The sequence below is a fragment of the Ambystoma mexicanum genome, chromosome 9 (assembly GCF_040938575.1).
Source record: "Ambystoma mexicanum isolate Mex_15411 chromosome 9, UKY_AmexF1_1, whole genome shotgun sequence".
Classification (NCBI taxonomy): domain Eukaryota; kingdom Metazoa; phylum Chordata; class Amphibia; order Caudata; family Ambystomatidae; genus Ambystoma; species Ambystoma mexicanum.
Window position 1 is genome coordinate 1,495,367,400 of NC_090931.1, and position 20,626 is coordinate 1,495,388,025.

Sequence of the window (20,626 nt, forward strand, 5' to 3'; positions counted from 1 at the left end):
AAGGGGCAGAGTCTCTTAAATGGGGCGGAGTAAAGCAGGGGCGCAAGCACTTTGTTGGGCCTAGCTCAGCTGAAATCCTAAATACCCCACTGCATAGACAACACAACATTATGATTGGGCAGCCATCAATCATGGGGTATATTCCATCTGCGGGTACCTAATGGCATCATAAACTCGAGCTCTGCTTTCATTGTCTATATGATTTCCCTCAGAACCTCTGGATGGAATATAGTCCCATAGGCGATAGCTACTCATTGATAATTCTATTGTTCCCCAGTGAATGTCTTCTTTTAGAAAAATACTGCATCAAACAGTGAAAGTGAAATTCATGCCCAGCTCTCATTGGTTCATGGATGGAGGGCCAATACAACTAGATTTGTACTCAATATTGTACATGTAAGTCTGTGTAGGATTCTCCCAACAAGTACATTTGTTCCATATCTCTCTCCTGATTGGTGTAGGCTCACATGTGTGGCTTCTCACAGTATCACCCAGTGAGTTTGTGAGCGCAGGGGGTGGGGGAATGAAGATTCTCAGCTAGAGCTATTGTTTTTTAGGCTGTACGATGACATCAGATAATAAAGTGTACCTCTGCTTCTTTCAATAGAGAATAAGTAGCCATCAGAGGAGGCATGCTGGGGAGAAGTCCTACGAGTGCACGGAATGTGATGAGAACTTCAATCACACATCAAAGCTGAGAAGATATCAGAGATCCCACACAGGGGCAAGACCTTTCCAGTGCTCAGAGTGTGAGAAAAGCTTCACTCAGAGCTTACATCTGCACGTGCATCAGAGGATCCATACTGGGAGGCAACCCTACCAGTGCTCAGAGTGTGTCAAAAGCTTCACTCGCAGATCAAATCTGCACCTGCATCAGAGGATCCATACTAGGGACCGGCCCTACCAGTGCTCAGAGTGTTTAAAAAGCTACACTCAGAGCTCACATCTGCACCTGCATCAGAAGATGCATACTAGGGAGCGACCCTACCAGTGTACAGAGTGTGAAAAAAGCTTCACTCACAGATCACATCTGCACTTGCATCAGAGGATCCATACTGGGGAGCGACCATACCAGTGCTTAGAGTGTCTGAAAAGCTTCTCTCAGACATCAAATCTGCAGAAGCATCAGAAGATCCATACTGGGGAGCGACCATACCAGTGTACAGAGTGTGAGAAAAGCTTCACTGAGAGCTCACATCTGCAGCAGCATCAGAGGATCCATACTGGGGAGCGGCCGTTCCAGTGCACAGAGTGTGAGAAAAGCTTTACTCAGAGAACGAATCTGCTGCAGCATCAGAAGATCCATACTGGGGTGCGACCCTACCAGTGCTCAGAGTGTGAGAAAAGCTTCACTCAGAGTTCAATTCTGCACATGCATCAGAAGATCCATACTGGAGTACGACCATACCAGTGCTCAGAGTGTGACAAAAGCTTCACTCAGAGCTCAGATCTGGTCAAGCATCGGAGGATCCATACTGGAGAGCGGCCTTACCATTGTAGAGAGTGTGTGAAAAGCTTCACTAGAAGCTCACATCTGCAGCATCATCAGAGGATGCATACTGGGGAGCGATCCTACCAGTGCACAGAGTGTGAGAAAAGCTTCACTCATAGTTCAAATCTGCACCTGCATCAGAAGATCCATACTGGAGTGCGACCATACCAGTGCTCAGAGTGTGAGAAAAGCTTCTCTCGTAGTTCAGATCTGCAGCATCATCAGAGGATCCATACTGGGGAGAGACCATACCAGTGCACAAAGTGTCTGAAAAGCTTCTCTCAGACATCAAATCTGCAGAAGCATCAGAAGATCCATACTGGGGTGCGACCATACCAGTGTACAGAGTGTGAGAAAAGCTTCACTGAGAACTCAAATCTGCAGCAGCATCAGAGGATCCATACTGGGGAGCGGCCGTTCCAGTGCACAGAGTGTGTGAAAAGCTTCACTAACAGCTCAACTCTGCAGCATCACCAGAGGATCCATACTGGGGAGAGACCCTACCAGTGCTCAGAGTGTGGGAAAAGCTTCACTCAGAGTTCAAATCTGCACATGCATCAGAAGATCCATACTGGAGTGCGACCATACCAGTGCTCAGAGTGTGAGAAAAGCTTCACTCATAGTTCACATCTGCAGCATCATCAGAGGATCCATACTGGGGAGCGACCATACCAATGCTCAGAGTGTGAGAAAAGCTTTACTCGAAGAACAAATCTGCAGAAGCATCAGAAGATCCATAATAGAGTGCGTCCATAGCAGTGCTCAGAGTGTGAAAAAAGCTACACACACAGCTCAGAACTGCAGCAGCATCAGATGATCCATTCTGGGGAGAGACCATACCAGTGTACAGAGTGGGAATGAAAGGCGAGAAAGCAATTGTGATTCGGAAAGAAAGTTGAATGAGTAAAAAGCAAAGTAGGTGTCCTCTGAATATGCTAAGAGGGCAAAATATATGAACTTTGAGAGAGGCCAAGAAGGCGAACTAAAGAAAACAAGAAACTCCAAGTACCAAGAGGCATTGGTGTTGTAAGAGATGGAAGAATGTGGAAACTACAGATAACAAGAGGCATTGGTGTTGTAAGAGGCAAAAGATTGTGGATTGTAGGATTATTGAATGAGAGATTGAAGTGGTCATGCAGAGGTCTGTGTAAATTCCTTGCAGTTTCGAAAAAAGACACCAAAGATAAAGCATAGTGACAGGTACCCCCATGAGGCAAAAGAAAGGATTGCGCCCGGCAGAGGAAAACTTGTGCAGAACTATGTGATGAAGTAAATGGTGAAAGACAGGCTCGACTCTGGCAATGGGAAGCCTGTGCAGAACTGGATGATAAATTGAAAAGGGAAAGACAGGCTTGAGCCCAGCATAGGGAAGCCTGTACAGTAAAGTTCAAAAGCAGAAGTGTATAAATATGATGACGCTGATGAAGCCTAAAGAAGTGATTGAACTACCAGAAGATGGAAGCCCAAGCCTGAACTGTTAAACTGTACCATTAAGTCAAAGTGTGCAAGACTGAAAGAACTGTGCCAGCCACCTATACATTTTAGGAAACTCTTTAGACCACGTGGTGCTGAACGTGGGGAAGGGAGCTGTTATTTAAAAGCCATTCTGAGATTTCTTTTGAGACACAATTTTTTTCTTTTGCATTTCCTTAACACATCTGTCATTTGTAGAAGGAGTTCAAGGTTAGGATTTCTTAGAATAGGCCTTTTATGTTGGCTAGACTTACTGGGACTGTTTGTTATTTATTTAATGGTTGAGATTACTCCCATTCTAGAATTAAGGCCAGTTAATAATTCTACCAACCCAACCAAATTACCCAATAAAGGTTTTCGGAACTTGAATCCATTTTGTCTGCATCTACTATTGATACCATGCCTTCCTTACATATGGTGTATTGGATACTATTCAATTGATAAAAGTTGAAGACCCAATGTTAATTATCATTTTACCACCAGTCGGAGAGACACTTATTGTTGATGTTGAAGCCTCAGAAAGAAGGCCCTTTTCTTACAAGCTCACATCCCCATTAGAGACCAAGATCTATTTTTCAATCCCAACTGCTACTTGATATTTTTACCCATTATCATTTACAACAATGTCCACCTAGTCCTGAAGATAAAATAATCCGACTCCTAGTGACCTGGAATATGTCCTGAAGGGAAGTCCTTCCTTGCAGTTAGTTCCCCTTCAACCTCTGCCTTACCAATAACAGATCTTAACCTTCAATCCACTATACTCCAATTTGGCTCACATACCGAAGAATTTGAGTTTTTTTTAAATCGATCCTGAAAAGGAAGAAGTTATATCCATCTTTTTATCCTCTGAGTCAGAAGAAGAGTCAGACAGAACCTTAATACCCAGTATGAATATGGCCTCTGTTGAAGATGCATTAGCCCAATTAGCGGCCCATCAGATGCAAGCAGAAACCCATCTCCAGTCAGGTTTGGAACAGTTGATGGCCATTCATGCCAGACTCCTGTTGCGTCAAGGTATTCTTCAACCATACCTAGAAGGTGAGGACTTAAGGAATTTATTTCTCAACTTCGAACGATTGGCAATACAGTTTGGGTGGGATGATAATTTAAAAATCTGTTACCTAGGCCCATTACTCAAATGTGAATTACAAACATCATATCAATTACTTCTTCAAGGCAATGCTACTTTTGCATATATGAAGGAAGGGCTCCTGTAAAGAGTAGGACAAACTAGCAATTTCTATAGACAAAAATTAAGGAACATCAGACTGAATCCTGCTGAAACTCCTTTAGAGATGGGGAAACGAATCAAAAACACTATGGGCCTCATTACGACCCAGGCGGTCCGGAAATAACGGTGGCGGTAAACCCGCCGCCACCGTTGTTTCCGGACCGCCTGAGTCCGACCCCAGCAGGTCTGACCTGGCGGGTTTAACACCTCCCGCATGCAGGCGGACGAGGAAACACTGGCAGCATTACGAGATGCTGCCAGTGTTTCCATGATCCCCATTTCCATCGAGTCCCATAGGACTCAATGGGAATGGGGATTTACACCATTCCGCCTCCGTGATTCCTGGAAAACCGGGGTTGTAATGCCCCGGTAATTGCGGGAATCACAGAGGCGGAATGGTAATACGAGTCCGGCGTTAACCAGGCGGTTTTACCACCTCGGTTAACGCCAGACTCGTAATGAGGCCCTATTTCTTTATCGACTGCTAAAAAAACTTTACCTGAACTGATAGAGATGTTGACCTTAGAGCAATTAATTAACTTGCTACCTCCTTCTGTGAATAAAGCAGTCTTACAGTTGAGTAAGCCTACTCTTACTTTGGCCAATGAAACAGCACAAAATTACCCAGACGCAAATAAGCATTTTCACTCTACATACATTTTATGAGAGAAAGAATCATAAAGATTCCTCACGTCGAACACTGTTCGTATCAGAATGAGGGGGACGTCTTCCCAAGACGAGAGAATGGATACGAAAGGGTAGGGAAAAATCTGAATTTAGAAAAACCGAATTCAAAAGCAAAGAGGGAAGGCAAGATGAAACCAACATGTCTAAAGTCCAATTGCCCACCTGATATTCATGCAAAGAGGTTGGGGACATAGCTAGAAGCTGCATAAAGAATCAGAAAGCAGGACCCATGGAAATAGGATGTCTGATGGGAGACAAATGGGAGGAACCAGAATACGACATTGAGTCTGTTAATGTATGTTTTTGTCACTCGCCTATTGAATTTACTCATGAAAGTGATTCCGTTAATGGAAGGATAGTAAATACCTTTATAGATTCAGGCAGCAATCAAACAGCAGTCAGAGCAGACCTGATTCCGCAAAAAGACCATGAAAATCAAAAACTATACAGGGTTACCTGCGTACATGGGGATAATGAAATATATCCAAAGATACCCGTATCTATCGCCATTAAAGGAAAACAAGTCATACCCTCAGCCATTATACCAAGCCTTCCAGAAAAGATCATCTTTGGTAGGGATTTTCCCAACTTCTCTAAGTTAATACAAAATGTCCCTCCACCGCAACCCTCAATTTTCCCCCACTAATAATTTGCAATCAGGATTCTTTTCTCCTTCTGTACTGAGATGGGATTGGTCAAAATATCCACCCAATAACATTAATATTACAAAGGTCCCTTTCTTAGGTACCCAAAGTCTTAAGAGAAAAGTGTATGGAAAAGCTGAGGGGGTATTCTCTTCTGGCCAGAAGGGATCTTCAGCCCTGGGGAATAGGGAGGGATTCTTAGGGACTAAAACCAAGAAAACCTTAGGTGAGACATGGAATAAAAAGGGTAAAGAAGACCTATCAGAGGCCTTTATGGGATATTTGATGGAGTGTCCTATTGAAACTGATCATTCTCCCCTTATCTGGGTAAGGCAGCAAAGGGAATCCAATCCACGGGATATGCAATGGTTTCTGGACTTACATCCATGCCGTTCCACAGTAGAACACCAGAAAGGTAAAGATCAGAGCAATATAGATTTCCTTTCACGGTGTCAGGTTGACATATCCTTACATACTCTGGGTCAGGTGTTACATACATACTTTGGTCAGGTGTTACATACATTGACATTACATACATTGACATATTTTCACATACATTGGGTCAGGTATGACACATATATAGTATGGAAGGGTTTGGGTGAGTTATGATGGGTTTTTTATTTTGAAACAGTCAATTTGGCCTTAACCTTAATTGCAGACTATGGAAAATGCCCCAAGTCAAGATGGAAGTTCTCAGCCTAAGTTCTGATTGGCTGGTGATTGTTTATAGAGAGGACAGTGAACATTCTAAACTGCCTTTCATCGTCGTAGCCCAGCTGAGAGGACGTGTGCTAAGCTGCTCCTGCTTAACTTGATCAGGGGCTTCAAGTTTCAAGCGGTCGAGCGGCTTCTTTGAGATAATAACAGGAATTGAGTTTGGGAGTTTATTGGGACACAGGACAGGAGTGCGAAAATTCCATTTTTCTGAGAGAGGAACTTATTCAAGACTCTTTCAAGAGATAAGTGCCTTTAAATTATTTCAAGGTGGAAGATTACTTTAGTTCTGAACTCTCTTTCTACTAATTTTTTGTAAAAAGGTTATATTGTTTTTAAAAGTTTCAAGAGCGCGAACACGTTCTTACGAACGCATAAACTGAAGCGTGAGCGCATGTTTTCATAAGCTATGTGACTTTTCAAAGCTAGTTTGTGTTCGAGCCGTTAATAACCTTCAGTGCGTGTGTGTGTTAGCGCAAGCGTGATCTTTGAGCTATGTGGATTCTACCGCGAGAGCGCGAAAATATAGCTACGTGCTTTCTTCCGCGCGTGTGCGAGAACATTGCTTCGTGAACTAACCGTGCGTGCGCGAGTATATTTCTACGTGGGTTCTACTGCGCGTGTGCGAGAACATTGCTATGTGAATTAACCGCGCGTGTGCGAGTATATTGCTACGTGAACTAATCGCGTGTGCGTGAGTATATTGCTACGTGGATTTTACTGTGCGTGTGCGAGAACATTGTTACGTGAAACTAAAGCGCGTGTGCATGTTTTTTCTACGTGGGACTCTAGCGTGTGTGCGTGTTTTCCACTTCTTGGATTAATAGCGCATGTGCATGTTTTCCACATTTTGTATTAATAGCGCGTGTGCGTGTTTTTCGCGACTTGGAATTTTAGCGCTTGTGTGTGAATTTCACCATGTGAATTTTTCATCGCAAGTTTCAAGCTCTTCATTTTTTAAAGACTAACTTAACATTTAAAAAAAAGAAGAAGAAAACACAAAATTGGTTTTCATTGGAACTTCCTTTCCTTCATAGATAACTTTAAGGCTTTGTTTAAGTAAATTGAAGATTAAGAAGTTACTGGAAAATACTTCTAATGCATTCAAGGACCTAACAAAGAAGGCAGAATGATCATTGAGTTTCTTGGCAACTAGTAAGTAAGTCTATTCTACTAAATCACTTCTCTGGGCATTTTGAAGAGAAGTACCAGGTATGGTCTTTACAACTTTTTAGTAAAGGATATAGGGCCTCATTACACGGTAGGCGGTGAGCCATGGCGCTATTAGCGCCATGGCACATGCTGGTAAAATACCGGCACCACCTTGGCGGAAAGGGGATTTACCGCCCCATTCCAAGGTTGGAGGGGCGGTAAATCCCCCTTCCGCCATTGCCCTTCCCCATTCCCATTTCTGCCCCATAGGGCTCTATGGGAATGGGGAAGGCGCTAATTACGGCACCGCAATTTTGCGGTGCCGTAATTAGCTCCGAGGTCCCTTAGCGGGTTGGATTTTAACGCCTGCAAAAAGCAGGCGTTAAATCCCCCAACCCGCAAAGGGACCTCGTAGTAAGGCGGTAGGGATTTACCGGTACCAGTATTTTACCGGTACCGGTAAATCCCTACCGCCATCCGTGTAATGAGGCCCATAGTATTTTAAGGTCAGTGACTCAATGAGAAATTGAGGTGTTTTTATATGCTTATGTTTCAACTACAGGTGATGAACGAACCAGCTAGTCGATAGCTTCCAGCCTGGTGTTTGTTAATTTGTCCCTTTCCCCCTTTCCCCTTGAAGTGTGGGAAACTGAGTAGTAATTTAGCCAGAGCTCAGAGTGCTACATTTTAGGTGGATTGTCGGGGGTTCAGCAGCTTCCGCAGATGCCAGACCAGAATCTCAGCATGACACACGGTTCCTCTGTGGAACAGATCTGTCCACATTGCATGGGGGAAGGATATGTGAAGAACCAGAGGGTGTTTCACAACCTAGTCCCTGTACTTAGGTGGCCAGGGAAAAGCCATTGCTCTTGGATCCCGACTCTGGGTGTGGACAAGCGATGGACAATCACCTGGCATGGGGGTCCTCGGGGAGCTGGGGAGACACATCTGATGGCGAGGCATGGTATGGCGCTATTTCCACAACCCATCTAACCCCTGTCCCTGCTTACTTTATGGGGAACTACAGCTCCCATAATTCCTCCCACACATTACATTGGCAACACTACTGAGCCAAGGAAGAGGAGGAATAAGGTCAGGCAGATTACCTCCATTAATTTACAATGGTTCTGTCCCTGTAATGAGGCCAGGCAGATTCACACACGTAGTCTTAACTGTGTACACCTGCCACTTGTTAACACTCCCATTGAGACGAATAAAAGGTGGCATGCACAAGCACACAAAGAGCGAGGCTGGGTACAAGAACGAACAGCTGTTTCGGAGCTGATGGGAACCATGTGATGGAAGTCGGAAGGCCATGGTGCTGATCTGCAGTTACGAAGATCGAGGGAAAGCCAGGCGAGAATCCCCCACTTTTGGGAAGCCGCAAGTGTTCTGAGACAGAAACCGAGTGTGCTGGAAGAAACCTTCATGGTACTTGAAAGCAGCCCGCGACCCTCCTGGGTGAACAACGGAATTGGGGAGGAGCAGAGTAGTCGATGGAGATGGCCTTGACTGCTGCATGAGCAGCGTTGATGAAAGAAGGCTGATTAACACAACCAGTGAGTTTAAAAGGGCAACAAAAGTCTGGTTTGTGTTAAAATCAAAAAGTAACTGTAACGCAAGCGTTTAAGGTTTGCGCATATGCCAATGAAATGCGTAATGATAAAGGACAATTGCTGAATTGTAAGGGAAAGTAATACAAAATAACAGAGTGGTCCTTCGAAAGTCTCTGTGAAATTTTCTGAGCTGATTGTGAATCAAAGGCAAGAAAGCAATTGCCTTCCTGAAACAAAATATATGAACTTTGAGACAGGCCAAGAAAGCGAACTAAAGAAAACAAGAAACTACAAGTACCAAACGGCATTGTTGTAAGAGAAAAAGAAACTACACATACCAAGAGGCATTGGTGTTGTAAGAGACTGAAGATTGTGGAAACTACAAGTACCAAGAGGCAATGGTGTTCTGGAAACTACAGATACCAAAGCCATTGGTGTTGTAAGAGACAAAAGATTGTGGATTGTAAAATTTTTGAAAGAGAGGTTGAAATTTTCATGCAGAGGTCTGTGTAAAATCCTTGCAGTTTTGAAAGTCTTCGAATGTGAAAAAGACACCTGAGATAAAATGTGTGGAAGGGGACCCCCACGAGGCAAAAGACAGGCTTGAGCCCGGCAGAGGGAAGCCTGTTGCAGAACTATGTTACAAAGTGAAAAGTGAAAGACAGGATCGAGCCCAGCAGAGGGAAGCCTGTACAGTAAAGCGTATCTGTATATATATGACGAGGTGGATGAAGCCTAAAGAAGTGATTGAACTACCAGAAGCTCGAATCCCAAGCCTGAACTGTTGAACTGTTAAACTGTGCCAGTAAGCCAAAGTGTGCAAGACTGAAATAACTGTGCCATCCACCTATACTTTTTAGGAAACTCTCTAGACCCTGTGGTGCTGAACATGGGGAAGGGAGTTGTTATTTAAAAGCCATTCTGACATTTCTTTTGAGACACTATTTCCTTTCTTTTGCATTTCTTAGACCTAAGAGTAGCCCTCTTGCCAACTATCACATCCTGTGAACTACTCACTGCTAAAATACCCATTTCTAACTCCCGTACCTTAACTGTTCAATTAATCTACAGACCTCTAGGGCCCATTGGCGCCTTCGAGGGAGATATTATGACAATACTGTCTGATAATACCAAAGTTTCCTCCCAAATACTTCTGTTAGGAGATTTCAACCTAGGCTTAAACGACCCTAATGACCTGCAAGCACTAGCGGTGTCTAACGCCATTACTGGACTTGGCCTCACTTAAAGAGTTACTCAGCCTACCCATGATAAAGGCAGAACGTTAGATTGGGTAGCTGATCTTAATTGTGAAACTGCAATTACGTCTATCGTACCCCAATCCTGGACAGATCACCACCTACTATCCTTCTCTCTCTCAGCACATATCCCCATAACCAAGGCTAACCTAACAGCTCCATCACTCCTCACTAGGAACAAACAAAATATTACTGTGGACACAATCTTACCACACGTAATCCCTATCCTCAAGTCTCTGCCAGACACCGCCGATCCAGACACACTAGTAGATGTCTACAATTCCACGATGACGAAAGCTCTAGACATCATTGCCCCACTTAAAATGTGCAAAGGCAAACCTAGAGCTCACCTGGCTTCATGGTTCACACCTCAACTAAAAGCCTTGAGGGTTGAAAAAGGAAACTGGAAGTCCTCTGGAAACACCTCCCCACTGTGGAGAACAAAGCAAATCTGCTGAATATCGCTGCTAAATATAAAAAAGATACTTAAAACAAAAGGATCAACAAAGCTAGTTCCAGTACCAAGGAACTCTTTTTTATCCTCAGAGAAATGGAGGCCCCTATCCCCCCGACAGACACCTGTTTGAAGGATAGACTTTGGTGTACCAATATCCAGAATGCCCTAACCAACAAGATCACCACTCTCCAAAACAAAATAGCTGACAAAAGATCTAACTTACCCAATATAGGTACTTCCCACATAACTCAAGTGCATTCCGTTAAACCCCTTCAATGTTTCAATTTCTCCAAAGTCTATATCCTCGAGGTAGAAAACATTATTGCTTCTCTTAAACCTTCAAGGTGCCAAGGAGATTGCTGCCCTGCTCCGATAATTAAAGATGCTGCCAGAGACCTGGCCCCTTTTAGCTCAAAATTAATTAATGCCTCCTCATCTGGCACTATCGCTTGCAACCTAAAGGAGTCATGAGTCTTACCCCTCCTAAAAAAACAATCCCTGGACCCTACTATCCTCACTAATTACAGACCAATCACAACTGTCCTGTTCCTAAGAAAGATACTAGACAAGGTGGCATACCTTCAGATCCAGGAATACCTAGAGACCAATCACATCTTGGGGATTCGTCAATCTGGCTTCAGGCCTCAACATGGTACTGAAACTGCGTTGATTGATCTAAAGACCCAGATTGAGGAACTTAAAGACAAGTTGAATACTGCACTACTGTTACTATTGGATTTGCCTGCCACTTTCAATTTGGTAGACCACAAAGTGCTTTGTGATCACCTTGCCTCAGCAGCCCATTTCTCTCAGGATGCAATAGCATGGATCCAATCATTTCTAAACAATAGGAACATGAGAGTCTTCTCCCCTTCAGCGGCAGCGGACCACATCCCAATAACATGCAGAGTACCCCAAGGTTTTTGTGTGTCACCGACAATGTATAACATTTTCACAAAGCTTCTGTTTGACGATCTCAATCATCTGGGTGTCACCTACACTAATTATGCAGATGACACCCAGATCCTCATACCTCTTACTGGAAATTATGATACTGACGTGGCCCTAGTGAATAAAATGTATCTAATCATTCAGGCATGGATGGCCTCCCATGACCTCTGCCTGAATTATGATCAAACAGAGCTCCTCATTCTAGGATCTTCAGCTAAATTTAGCAAACTCAGCAACGAAAATGCCTCTTTCAACATCGACGGGAATAACATTAAAGTGGTAAAAGAGGTAAAAACGCTAGGTTTCTACCTAGATTCAGCTCTCTACCTACGTAAACAAGTCAATACCACGGCAATGGCAACAGCACATACCTGCAGGCTGATACAAGCCTGCAAACCCTTTCTCTCTAAAGAAAGTTGTCTCATCCTTGCCAGTGCCCTCATCTTGTCAAAATTGGATTATTGCAATGCACTTTACCCAGGGGCAAGTAAGTACATTATCAATAAACTCCAAGTGCAGGTGTGTGACTGCCGGGGGAGGAGACCTGGACCCGAGATCAGAGGGTGGCCAGGTAACCAGTGCAGATTCAGTGTCAGCCAGGAGGTCAGCAGGGGAGAGGAGGAGAAAAGGCAGAAGCAAAGAGAAAGGTTTTGAGGTGCTTCTGGAACCAGAGATGGTTCTCCTCACGTTTCAGGTAGGCAGGGAGGCTGTTCCTGAGGGAGGCCCCAGCTGAAGAAAGAGATCTACCACCAACTTGTTGCTTGGAGAAGCGACTGACCCTAAGGGAGTTGGAGGCAGATGAGCGAAGAGCTCGAGAGGTAAGATATTTAGGAAGAGAGAGTTGAAGGTATTGGGGCCCCAGGCCCCAGAAGGCCTTGTGGACAATGCAGAGGGTTTTGAACTTGATGAAAGCCAGTGCAGAGATTTCAGTCCTGGAGAGATACGATCCCTGGGGCTGAGGCCAAGGACAAGTCTTGCAGTCCTGTTCTGGATGAGTTGCAGTTATGTTCTTCAATCTGTTTGAATATAGCTGTCCCAGCTGCGTCTGGGCCCTGAATAAACACGCATCACTTTGTGCCTGCGTACACTCCTTTTTTACTAATTTTGTAAATTTGTATTGGTGAGTTCTGAAGCGATCCCCGACACATTTTTGGAGGCCCCAGTGAAATATCTCAGCCTTACGACCAAGGCGTGGGAATTCCAGCCATCATCCCGGAGGAGACCGGGACAGCGTCTGTTGGCCAGTACTAAGAGCTTGAGCATTAGGAAATCCGCGACCCCCAATTTCCCCAAGGTTCGTCTGGTCTGGCGCTGCTTTCTCTCCGACTGAAGTGCAGGCCTTTAAAGGGAGACTCCGGGGTCGAGAGAAGTGAAGAATCTCTTAGAAGGATACGTGACTGTACTTGATGCATTAAAAGTGCAAGGGGTGGGAGGAACTATTTTCTGGTGTAGAGCGATGCACCCTCAGAGTGGTGGAGTGCGATTGACCGTAGTAGTCTTAGATTTTAGGTCTGCCATTCCAATAGGGAACAGGTGGATGGTGGCATATCTGTGTTAGAGCAGAGGGTTGCAAGTAAGTGGTGGACCTTTTTAGACAAGAGTTACACGTAGCGCAGGCAATTGGTATAGTTTCATCATAGTATTTCCTTTGTGGTGAAAAGTGGTCGTAGTATTCAATCAATGTGACTATGGAGATGACGGAAGGGCCAAAGCCGAAATAACGTGTATATATATTTTTACGTAGCGCAAGTTTAAAGTTGCAGTTGTGTGAAGGGGGAGTAACTGATCTTTTTACGTACTAACGTAGGGCATTTTTTAAGGTGTCGGGCTTGGGGAGAATGTAATTCATGAACTAATACGACCTAATGAGACGGACCTATGGAGAAAGCCAGTGTATGCAAGTGTGGAGTGTGAGGTACGAAAGGGCTGTGGTGAGGGCCCGAGTGAATGAAGATAGGACAAATGAGCAAGTGGTAAGTATAAAATTGAGTGCGTGTGACTGTTTGAGTAAGGGTTGAGAGTTTAAAGGTTTAAATTTGAAAAGAGAAGAGGACGAAAAGAGGGGAGAGTGTTGCAAAAATTGGATGGACGCACCACTTAATCACATGTGTAGGTAACTGCCACAATACTGTAACAAAATAACAAAATACCATTTTGAGTGGGTACATAATACATTGGGGAAATGTTATAAAGAATGGCCCGGGGAGGGAACGTTCGATAAAGATATTATCGACAGTATGTATTCATATTTGTGGACTACCTACAAGAAAAGCTAAAGAAGAGGCAGGACATTTTAGGACTTTGGAAGTCGTACAAAGAAAAGGATAAAGAGACAGAGAAAAGGAAGGAGGAAGCAGAGCCGGCTAGTGCCCCTTCCCTCCATATACTTTCTACCCATTAGTAAAATCCGCTGCAGGATATACAAATCTTAAATGAGTTTCTCAAGATAAGGAAGGAACACATAAAAGGAAAGGTGAGGGTAAAGGGAGTGCCAGTAGTAAAGATGAGAAGGAGAGGCAGAAATATTTAATAGACATTAAACAGAGCACCCAGCAGCAGCTTGACTCAGTGTTCAGGGAGGCAGAGAAATTCATGGAAAAGAAGAAAGAGAAAAAAGGAAAAGAACAAGGAAGGGCAGCTGACTAACAGGGGTAAGAAAAAGAGAAGAGTCCTAGCAGGAAATGAATTTCTCAAAGTCGGTATCCGAGGAGCTCTCAGGTATGTATCAGTTCCTAGTCATTTAATGTCAAAATCTATGGTGATAATGTGTGTAACTGCACATCTGTGTTGGAACAATTCACCTTGCTGTAAATCAGAGATTTAACATTTAATCTACATTTATTCTAGCAAGGTTTATTACATAGAATCATAGCACATAGAAATAATTAAATGTAAATACCAAAAGACACATATACACTAATGACTCAAATCAAACTCAATAAGATAAGTTCTGCAGAAAGAAAAGACCTGTTTGACAAGTTAATCAACATAACAACGTATAAGATTCAAAAATGCCTCTACTGTGTAACTAGACATAGCATATATAGTACTGCAGATGCTACCACATGGGTCCAATCATTGGTTCAGGGGTCTACGCAGGGCTCAGTGCTGTTGACTTAAACTGCGCAACCACTCTTTTTTGTGTTCGAATCAACCACATGGGGCTATACATTTCAGCGGTGTTGGCTCGATTATTGCCGCCTTCCTCAGGACCAGAACAGGGGTGGACAGTGGGATGCATAAAATTCAAAATTGAGGACTGGGGACAGGACTCAGACAATGGTGAAGATGACGCAACAGAAGGTGTACACACCTTATCAGATTGGGAGGACAGTAGCAACAGCGATCATGGAAATGACAAAGTAGAGACGTGCAGTTTTACAGATGTGAGGAGGGGAAGGAGACGAAATGAGAGAGGAGGAAAGAGAGGAGACATTGGGAGATTGGGTAAATAGTTTTCAGAGCAGAAAAACGAGAATAGCAGTGGTGACGTGACCACAACGTGGCCATGGCAGACAATGGATAGGGACAATCTGATTTATAGTCTACCTTTGTTAATGGTGGGGGTAAGCAAATGGATTCATGTTTTTGAGAAAGAGACAGCAGGAATCTCATTGGCTATAGAAAATATAAAGAGTTTATTGGCAGTCCTGGTTGGGGAGAGAAGTGACAAAATACGTCAACAGGCATTATATGCTGGAGCAAAATTAAGCTCTAACACACATGATGGACCACCCTTCGATAACTATCAATCACATGTTTGGAAGGCTCTAAGGGAGCTGTATCCAGATACGTCAGATATGGGATTGATACTGGCTTGCAAAATGAATCCCAATGAGGACCCCGTGAAGCATATATGATCCATACAAGAAATGTGGATGCAGGAAAAAAAATCTTGGGATGACAAAATACCTCTGTTCTATCACAACCTAATGAGGGGACTCCCCACAAATGTGCAGCCATACTTAGAGAAGATAGTGGGAATTGTGGCAAAAGGGTGGCCTGAGATGTACATTACTGCAAAAGGAAACAAGAGAAGGATAAGGAGACAGCTGGCAATGCAACAAATGCTGAAAATAAACGAGTTCAGTAAAAGCTGGCTAAAATAAACAGGGAAGGAGCAGTGTTCACTGGGCCAGTTATTGTCGCACAGACACAGTGGGGGGGAGAGAGGGCTTCCCACTGGCAACGGTAATGCAACTAGGAGGATACACTCAAGTACCGCCCAATCAACACTGGGGAATGAGGCAGGTGCAGCTGCAACCTTCTATTGTAAACGTGCAGCAACAGCCATGGGTTGTATAGACAGGAGGAGTAAATGGTTACATAGGGTTATATTAGACAGGGAGAGGATATTACACACGTGGAAGAGGAATGGGGTACCGCGGCATGGGGCCACTGCTTGGGTAACAGTGTTTTGCATGTGGAAATGTTGGTTATTTTGCACAGACATGCCCACTAATAGCACAATCAGGGTAACAACAGCAACCCTATACACACGCACCACAGCAAATGCAGGATATGCTGCAGCAGCAATTACAGATGCAGCCACCACAACCACAGGGTATATACACCCATGGACAAGTACTGGTGCAAGGTGAGACGGTGGCAGGAACCCCAGGTACTGTGAGCATATTGCAGGCACCAGTGCAGATACAAGTACAAGAAGGGGTCACATTACTGGGCCAGACCACTGTGCCCCAATACACTGGAGTGACAGTGGTGGGCGAGAATCCATTCGAACAATCCACCAATACATTTTCCCAATAGGGGTACCCATGGGGAGTGTGAGTGTGTCCTGTTCTAGCGGATACTGAGGACCCAGAGGAGGAACACGAAGTAGCATTTCAAATAGGGCAAAGAGGATTTTCCTTTCATAGATACTGGAGCAACCAGATCATGCATAAAGGAAGAAGGATTTCCATTATCTAACAAAGGTTTGGACACACAAGTCTTTTTGGGGACAATTTTGAAAGTTTCTCTGACAAAAGATTTACCCTTAACAATAGGGACGCAGAATACTGTAGCACCACTATTATATTCAAACAATACTCCCATCAACATTCTGGGAAGGGGCTTACTCAGTAAATTGAACACCACAATTTCATTTTCAGAAAAAGGGATGGTGTGCTCCACACCCAGAATGTATCCAGCTAGGGTGGCAGTGTTGATTCAGACATACTATGCACACAGCACAATGAGAGGGATACCCACACACAGGGAGGTGTTTCTGTATGGGGTACATGTCTTGTTGGGATGGTTACCAGGAATTGGAGGAAGGGTGTTTCGGCCGTCTAACAAGTTTTTGCTCAGGCCATGGTGTCCCTCCGCTGTTAGTGCAAGTGCAAGCACACACACACACACACACACACTCTATTGTACTTGGACGAAGTAGTGGTACGGAAGGACATGATTATACTGGTTGCCACTTATGCAAACAGCATGGAATGTCGTTAATTATTATGTATTGAGCCCACACTGACATTAAAAGGAGTAAGTGACACAGAGTTGTTTGCAACAAAAGACAATGAGGAAGGAGAGGGAGTGTTTAAACTGAATATATCTTGTCGAGTACACATAAAAGAAAGGGAGGGCAGTTCCCCAAATGACTCATATAACAAAACAGAATGCATAATATTTGCAGGAAGATCTGGAAAAAGTGCCAAAAAGCTTATGAACAACAGGACCCCATGATGTAGGGATACTGAAATGGGCCAGCGCAGTGCACATCAAATTAAAAGAAGTAGCTCTATTGCCACGAGTAAAGCAGTACCCCCTTTCTGGGGAAGCAGATGAAGAGATATACGAGACACTGCCCGCCTTATGGCAGCAAGGCATAATACAGGAGAGCACATCACCTTGCAACACGGCTATCTATCGATCAAGAAAGCAAAAGGAGGGGCGTGGCATTTTATACAGGATTTATGCCCTCTTAACAATATTATTGAAGCAGAGTATCCATTGGTTCCAAATCCTGCATCATTGTTTTGCAGCATTCCAGTGGAGGCACACTTTTTTACCATGGTAGATTTGAAGAATGCATTTTTCTCCATTGCACTACACTCAAACTCCAGGTATTTCACTGCGTTTATTTATCGCGGGACCAGATTCAAACACTGTAGAATGCCAACTGAGTTATACAAATGGATTGAGCAATTTACAGGTTGCAAGCACAATTATACAGTACGTTGATGACTTATTGGTGTGCAGCTCGGCAGAAGAGGAGTGCCGAAATGACTCATTGACAGTGCTGACTCTGCTAGCTGACAAAGGATACAAAGTGGACAAAGAGAAATTGCAGAACTGTCAAGAGGAACTAGTGTACCTGGGTTGGATTGTGTCCACAGATGGGAGAAAAATAACTCCACAAAGAGTAGAGGCCATACATAGAACCCCACAACCAAAAATAGTGAAAGAAATGCAGCCGTTATTGGGCCTATGCAACTACTGCAGGGCATGGGTTTTTGATTACTCCACTTACACCAGACCGTTGCTACACGTATTAAATGAAGGTCAGAAAAACGAAACACACATAAAATGGACAGTAGAAATGGGTGAGAGCATTGATGAATTATAACATGAGTTAGCACATGCACCAATACTGACCACACCCAATTACAAAGAGATGTTTCATCTATTTTCCCAATCAGATGGAAAAGTAATGACAGCTGTGCTGACACAGAAGAAAGGACAGGGACACACACCACTTGCATATTACAGTGGATCCCTAGATGCAGTGATGCAGGGACATTTCCCATATGAGCAGGCACTTGCTGCTGCTGCATTTGCAATTGAGAAGGCTTCCACTATAACCATGGGGTGCCCCGTAATTTTATATTTGGAGCATGCATTATTCGCAATACTGGAAAAAACAAAGTCAACATTGACAACTCACAGGTCTTCAGGGTATGAGGTAATACTGACTAACCCAGCAATAGAAGTGGTGAGATGTAGGGCTTTAAGTCCAGCAGAGTTCATTGCAGAAAGAATTGAGGAGGGAGATTACAAACATGACTGCTTAGCATGCATAGACAGGAGCAAAGGTAACCCCCTGGTTAAGGAAGAGGTCATTGAAGGAGGGGGGCATGATTTTCATTAATGGAAGCTCCTGTATTGATCAGATGACAGGACGTAGGCATTCAGGTTCCGCAGTGGTGGGGCACAGACATGGAGTACACACAGGAGAGGAGTTGACAGTGTACTCACAGGCACAACTATTGGACCACTACTCTGCACAGACAGCAGAACTGGTGGCCTTGATTGAGGCACTGAATATGTCAGAGGGCCAGGTAGTAAAAAAACAATTCTGATTTGGCCTTTGATACTTCCACAGTACACACGTGACTAGCAAGATGGGAAAAGAAAGGATTCAAAAGAAGTGATGGTACACCTGTTCAGCATGCCGGATTACTCAGTAAATTATTGGAAATGTTACCACTCCCAGTAGAACTAGTTTTAATAAAAATGTAGAACCCACACAGGAGAGCAATATTTGATATCATTAGGAAACTAAAAAGCAGACAGAGCAGCAAAAGAAGCAGCATATCTACTAGAAGTGCTGTTCTCTGGCGAAAACGAAAAAGTACCCCTAATGGCAATGCTAAAAGTGAGCAAAGAAAAAGATGCACTACCAGAAAATTTTAATGCAACCCCAATCATGCAGATAATAGAGTTGCAGGGAGAAGCATCAGAGAAAGATCTGTGGAAGAGGGGAGGATGCTCTTTATTCCCAACTGATTTGGTATGGCGACAGGATAGCACAGGAAAATTATTGCGGGTGGCATTGGACAGGTTCACTACCCTGCCCATGTATCAAAAGAGCATGTGGCTGCATGGATAAGTGAAGGCTGATTTGTGCCAAATTTGCATGTGAATGTTGTGGAGTATGTAAATAACTGCATGATATGCCAAGCGTATCTGCAACAACACACACACATTGAGAGTTGTACAGGGAGTATTGCCGCGACTGGAAGGCCCCTTCCACCACTTGCATATTGACTATGTTGATATGCAAGAGAGATGTACCTCATATAGAAATCTGCTTGTAGTGGTGTGTCCATTCTCATGTTGGCTTGAGGCTGGTCCCTGTGCCCATAATGACTCCCGCTCTGTGGCTAGATTCCTTGTAAGGGAGGTGTTCCCAAGGTGGGGGATTCAGATGAAATCCGTTTTGACAAGGGTAACAATTTGCAAATGATTTAATAAAGGAGATAACAACACTCCTGGGGATAAAGCATAAACTATGCACAGTTTACCATCCACAAGCCAATGGTTTGGTAGGAAAGATGAATTGACTGCTCAAAAATGCGATTGGCAAAGCTTAAGCGAACGCTTGGAAAATCCTGGGTGCACTGCTTGCCTCTTGCTTTGTTTGCACTGTGCAATATGACTGGAGGAGATCACCACTTGACTCCTCATGAGATTGTTACAGGGCGGAGAATGCATGCGCCCATTGCGCCATCATGTACAATCTCAGATGCACATTTTTCTACTTGCTTTTTTGGGGGGGAATTTGAAACGTATCGCAAAGAACTTAACAAAATCCCTTCACTACAGACGAGGGCAAATAGTCAAACAGGACAATCAGAAAAGATTCCTCAAGAGCAGCACCTCTTTACCCAGGGGAGAAGATATTTGTCAAGAATCACGTCTGTAAATGAAAGGATGAGCACTTCACAGGCCCACATACCGTGATCTATTCGACACCCACATCGGTGAAGATTGACGGGCGGCGAAGATGGATCCACATCACCGACGTATGCAAAGACAAGAGATCAGTCTTCCCAAGCACAACATGATGGGAAGCATATGGAAGATTTCTAAACGTTTTCTCTGCTTTCAGACTTTATCCAAAACCAGCAAAAGAAAATGATGAAAATGTGTTTTGATATTTTTTTTCAATGAAAAAGAAACTGAGGTTTTCAATTTTTTGGAGTGTGATGGCATTAATATGTCTTAGTGTAGGATTCATGCTTTTGATATATTTGATTTTAACAGAACAAAATAAAAC

General features: G+C 43.8%; 1 protein-coding gene across 1 annotated transcript in view; it reads left to right on the top strand.

Moving 5' to 3' along the window:
- LOC138489292 (zinc finger protein 850-like) overlaps positions 1–20,626 on the top strand; it is a 310,550-nt gene that overhangs the window by 18,692 nt on the left and 271,232 nt on the right. The window contains exon 2 of the mRNA XM_069616993.1: positions 608–2,177. Coding sequence (XP_069473094.1) covers positions 608–2,177 — 1,570 coding nt within the window. The remainder of the gene's footprint in view (positions 1–607; positions 2,178–20,626) is intronic.